Source organism: Oncorhynchus keta, chromosome 17 (assembly GCF_023373465.1).
Source record: "Oncorhynchus keta strain PuntledgeMale-10-30-2019 chromosome 17, Oket_V2, whole genome shotgun sequence".
NCBI classification, from domain to species: domain Eukaryota; kingdom Metazoa; phylum Chordata; class Actinopteri; order Salmoniformes; family Salmonidae; genus Oncorhynchus; species Oncorhynchus keta.
Window position 1 is genome coordinate 54,465,945 of NC_068437.1, and position 6,194 is coordinate 54,472,138.

The 6,194-nt window shown below is 43.5% G+C and overlaps 1 protein-coding gene across 1 annotated transcript in view; it reads right to left on the minus strand.

Moving 5' to 3' along the window:
* Nucleotides 1-6,194, minus strand: part of LOC118379936 (reelin-like) — a 318,966-nt gene that overhangs the window by 31,497 nt on the left and 281,275 nt on the right. The window contains 4 exon segments of the mRNA XM_052466572.1: nucleotides 139-388; nucleotides 4,593-4,716; nucleotides 5,126-5,260; nucleotides 5,615-5,764. Coding sequence (XP_052322532.1) covers nucleotides 139-388; nucleotides 4,593-4,716; nucleotides 5,126-5,260; nucleotides 5,615-5,764 — 659 coding nt within the window.

Genomic DNA, 6,194 nt, shown 5'->3' on the forward strand with positions numbered 1-6,194 from the left:
CAATCATAGTCAATGAAAGGTATCATTTCATTACTCCTTATAACCTTTTTATTTTTTTTGTGAACCTAACGCATTACCACTCTACCAACCCCACCGACAACCTCTTATGTCCATTCCTCTCCCCAGTGGCTCTCTCACCGTAGCAGGAGTTGGTGACCGAGCAGGAAGCTGAGAAGTCAAACTGTATGAACGCATCATGACCCAGGCTGATGTCTGTGGTGACAGCGTAGCGCGTGTTGGACTTCTCTATAAAGGCGAAGGCCGCCCCGTCAGAACCACACACGGGCATACGGGTTCCCCCGGGGTGGAGCAGCCAGGAACGACCGTCCATAGAGGAGAAGTCGTCCTCCAGAGGTCCCCAGCCACTGGCACTGCCACCCACCACCAGCTGGTAGAGGAAAGAGAGACGTAGGTTCCTGTCATACAGGCAGGATGCTGTATACTGATTGGCCGATATATATACACACTGACTATACAAAAAGTTCTTTCCATGACAGACTGACCAGGTGAAAGCTATGATCCCTTATTGATGTCACCTGTTAAATCCACTTCAATCAGTGTAGATGAAGGGGAGGAGGCAGGTTAGAAAATGATTTTTAAGCCTTTAATAAACAATTGAGACGTGGATTGTGTATGCCAAAATCTAAATAAAATTGTATCGGTCACATACACATATTTAAGATGTTATTGCGGGTGTAGTGAAATGCCTGTGTTTCTAGCTCCATCTAACAATTCACAACAATACACACAAATCTAAAAGTAAAAGAATGGAATTAAGAAATATATACATACATATTAGATTGAGCAATGTCAGAGTGGCATTGATGGAAATACCGTAGGATAGAATACAGTATAGAATAAAGTATATACATATGAGATGAGTAAAGCAGGATGTTAACATTATTAAAGTGACTAGTTAGTAAATACAGTAGGATAGAATACAGTATATACATATGAGATGAGTAAAGCAGTATGTAAACATTATTAAAGTGACTAGTGTTCCATTATTAAAGTGGCCAGTGATGTCTATGTATATAGGGCAGCAGTCTCTAAGGTGCAGGGTTGCGTAACCAGGTGGAAGCCGGCTAGTGATGGCTATTTAACCTCTTCAACCTATGGGGGCGCTATGTCATTATTGGATAAAAAAACGTGCCCGTTTTAAGCGCAATATTTTGTCACGAAAAGATGCTCGACTATGCATATAATTGCCAGCTTTGGAAAGAAAACACTCTGACGTTTTCAAAACTGCAAAGATATTATCTGTGAGTGCCCCAGAACTGATTTTACAGGCGAAACCAAGATGAAACTTCAAACAGGAAATGAGCAGGATTTTTGACGCTCTGTTTTACTCTGGTCTCCTTATATGGCTGTGAATATGCTGTGAACGAGCTTATGTGCTCTTCCGTTCGTCCAAGATGTCTGCAGCATTGTGACGTATTTGTAGGCATATCATTGGAAGATTGGCCATAAGAGACTACATTTGCCAGGGGGCCATCCGGTGTCCTTTGTCTAATTTGGTGAGTAATTCCCAGTGGCAATTATTTTACCATGCGATACAGAAGGAGACTCATACTTCCAGGAACGATACATCATTGAAGAGATATGTGAAAAACACCTTGAGGATTGGTTCTAAACAACGTTTGCCATGTTTCAGTCGATATTATGGAGTTAATTTGGAAAAAAGTTTGCCGTTTGGATAACTGAATTTTCGTTTTTTTTGGTAGCAGCAAACGGACCGATTTCTCCAGCCAAAAAAATCTTTCAGGAAAAAATGAACATTTGCTATCTAACTGAGAGTCTCCTCATTGAAAACATCCGAAGTTCTTCAAAGGTAAATGATTTATTGAATGTTTTTGCTGGTTTTTGTGAAAATGTTGTCTGCTAATGCTAAATGCTAGTTTGCTATGGTAGAGAAGCATATTTTTGAAAATCTGAGATGACAGTGTTGTTAACAAAAGGCTAAGCATGAGAGCAAGCATATTGATTTCATTTCATTTGCGATTTTCATGAATAGTTAACGTTGCGTTGAGGCTGTAGTCATGATACCGGATCCGGGTTGGCTCGACGCAAGAAGTTAAAAGTCTGATGGCCTTGAGATACTCAAGCTCTGATTCACCTGTATTGACCTCGCCTTCTGGATGATAGCGGGGTGAACAGGCCGTGGCTCCAGTGGTTGATGGCCTTGACGTTATTTTTGGCCTTCCTGTGACATTGGGTGCTGTAGGTGTCCTGGAGGGCAGGTAGTTTGTCCCCAGTGATGCTTTGGGCAGATCGCACCACCCTCTGGAGTTTGTGAGGGTTTTAGGGGCCAAGCCTATTTTCTTCAGCCTCCTGAGGTTGAAGAGGCGCTGTTGGCCTTCTTTACCACACTGTCTGTGTGGATGGACCATTTCAGATCATCAGTGATGTGTTCGCTGAGGAACTTGAAGCTTTCCACCTTCTCCACTACTGTCCCGTAGATGTGGATAGGGTGCTGCTCCCCCTGCTGTTTCCTGAAGTCCATGATCATCTCCTTTGTTTTGTTGATGTTGAGTGAGAGGTTATTTTCCTGGCACCACTCTCCCAGGGCCCTCACCACCTCTGTGTAAGCTGTCTCGTCATTGTTGGTAATCAGGCCTACTACTGTTGTGTCGTCTGATTGAGTTGGAGGCGTTCGTGGCCACGCAGTCATGGGTGAACAGGGAGTACAGGAGGGGGCTCAGCATGCACCCGTGTGGGGCCCCAGTGTTGAGGATCAGCGAAGTGGAGGTATTGTTTTCTACCTTCACCACTTGGGGGCGGCCCGTCAGGAAGTCCAGGACCCAGTTGCAAAAGGGGGTACTCAGACCCAGCGCCCCGAGCTTAATGATGAGCTTGAAGGGCACTATATTCTATAAAGGTTAAATAAAAACACATATTGTCTTATGGAGGACATAACTGTATTTGTATTCAACCATATTCCCAGTCACCTTGCCGTGGTTAAATGTGATGATTCGCGCTTTCAGTTTTTCACGAATGCTGCCATCTATCCACGGTTTCTGGTTTGGGTAGGTTTTAAATCTCACAGTGGGTACATCATCTCCAATGCACTTCCTGATGAACTCAGTCACCGTATCCATGTATTTGTCAATGTTATTCTCATAGGCTACCCGGAACAAATACCAGTCCGCGTGATCAACACAATCTTGAAGCATGGATTCCGATTGGTCAGACCAGCGTTGAGTAGACCTTAGCACAGGTACTTCCTGTTTTAGTTTCTGACTATCGGAAGGGATGAGCAAAATGGAGTCATTATCAGATTAGCCAAAGGGAGGGCGGGGGAGGGCCTTTTCGAAAAGTTTAGTAGCAGTGGTCCAATGTTTTTCCAGCGTGAGTACTGCAAGTCAATGTGTTGGTAGAACTTCGATAGCATTTTCCTCAAATTTGCTTTGTTAAAATCACTAGCTACAATAAATGCGGCCTCAGGATATGTGGTTTCCAGTTTGCATAAAGTCCAGTTTAGTTCTTTGAGGGCCGTCGTGGTATCGGCTTGAGGTGGGATATACACGGCTGTGACCATAACCGAAGAGATTTCTCTTGGGAGGTAATACGGTCGGCATTTGATTGTGAGGTATTCTAGGTCGGTTGAACAAAAGGACATGAGTTCCTGTACATCATCACAATCACACCATGAGTAATTAATCATGAAACATACACCCCCACCTTTCTTCTTGCCGGAGAGTTCTTTATTCCTGTCTGTGTAACGTACTGAGAACCCAGCTGGCTGTATGGACGGGGACAGTATATCCAGAGTTCTTTATTCCTGTCTGTGTGATGTACTGAGAACCCAGCTGGCTGTATGGACAGAGACAGTATATCCAGAGAGAGCCAATGTTTCATTGAAACAGAGCATGTTACAATTCCTGATGTCTCTCTGGAAGGAGATCCTCGCCCTGAGCTCGTCTACTTTATTACGCCTAGACTGAACATTAGCGAGTAATATACTTGGAATTGGTGGATGGTGTGCACGCCTCCTGAGTCGGACTAGAAGTCCCCTCCGAATACCTCTTCTCCTACAGCGGTGTCTTGGAGCAGCCTCTGGAAAAAGTTAAATTACCCTGGGGGATACGAACAAAGGATTCAATTTGGGAAAGTTGTATTCCTGGTCATAATGAGTTACCGCCGCTCTGATATCCAAAAAGTTATTTCCCTCTGTATGTAATAACACAAAAAACATTCTGGGCTAATAATGTAAGAAATAACACCCACAAAACACGATACTACAAAGTTGCTTAGGAACTGGATGCTGAGCTGCCATATCTGTTGGCGCCATCTTATGTGTGCCATTCAGAGGGTGAATGGGCAAGACAAAACAGTGCCTTTGCAACTCAATGTGAGGAATGTAGTGTAGACTGAGTATACCAACCTAAGGTACTACCTTAGTCAGATAACGATAGATGGCAGGATGGATGAGGAGATTGATGAACGGACAAACATGTTTACATTTACATTTGGGTTAAGTTCCTTGATCAAGTGCATAAGTCAGATCAGGGATTCAAACCAGACACCTTTCGGTTACTGACTCAAAGCTCTTAAACACGAGGCCATCTGCCGATGTAGGGAAGGTGTCTCACCTGATCAATGACCCACGGACTGTAGAAGTGTCCGTTCTCAGAGGGCTGCCACCAGCGGAGACGTGTGGAGGAGGTACGGGCACGCAGAGGGATCTCCAGGGCCACCAGGCGAGCCTGGTTACTGCTGTTGGAGGAGATGATGATGGATGATGAAGATGACGATGATGATGATGGACGATGATGATGGATGATGATGAAGATGATGATGATGGATGATGATGAAGATGATGATGGATGATGAAGATTACGACGATGATGGATGATGATGGATGATGAAGATGATGATGATGATGATGGATGATGAAGATGATGATGATGGATGATGAAGTTGATGATGATGGATGATGGATGACGATGATGATGATGAAGATGAAGATAATGATGATGATGATGATATAAGATAACATAAGTTAATATAGCATTTTATTTTTCACAGTAAAAAGGCCTTTGCGTTGACAAACTATAAAAGGACGCAAAAACATCCACAGGCAAAAACATATGGAGGTCCAAGGGGAACAAGAGAATCCGCTAACCTGTTTGAGAAGAGGAAGTCCTGCAGCAGGCCCCAGGTCAGACCTCCGTCTACAGAGAACTGGAGCAGGACGGGCTGGGAACGGGGGTCTGGGGACACCTTCCCACAGCCCAGACGCAGGAAGAACTGAACAAACCTATAGGAAAAATGTAGTATTTTTTATAATGCATATCAATAAATATATTTATACTGTATATGTGTGTGTGTGTGTGTGTGTGTGTGTGTGTGTGTATGAGTGCATCTGTTTTCAGATTGGTATCATTTGATCACACACATATTTTACTATCAATGTGAGGACCAGGCTTTCCAATAGTACTAGATATAAACTAATATCACACCTTACCATTAGACGGTCTCAGTAGCACATCTATCTGTTAAAACACACACACACACACACACACACACACACACACACACACACACACACACACACACACACACACACACACACACACACACACACACACACACACACACACACACACACTACCTGGCATTGGATAGGTCCATGTCGTTAGTGACCAGCATACGCAGGCCATCCTCGCTGAAGAACAGGTGGTTCCCACTGGACATGATGCCACATTTCCTGCTAGGCTTCCCTCCACTCAGAAGCCTAAACCGCTCTGCATCCATCGCCCCTCACACTAAACATCACACACACACACACACACACACACACACACACACACACACACACACACACACACACACACACACACACACACACACACACACATAAATCCATCAGATTGAATAGACGTTCAGGTGATGATGAAAAATAGACAGTAAAACACAGATACACAACAAACTAACAGCTAGAACTAGCACACTAAATAATGTAATAAAAGGACTAGCACACTAGATAATGTAATAAAGCTAACATTAGCACACTGAATAATGTAATAAAGCTAGGACTATAGTAGGACATTGGATAATGTAATAAAGCTAGGACTATAGTAGCACACTAGATAATGTAATAAAGCTAACATTAGCACACTGGATAATGTAATAAAGCTAGGACTATAGTAGCCCACTAGATAATGTAATAAAGCTAGGACTATAGTAGCACA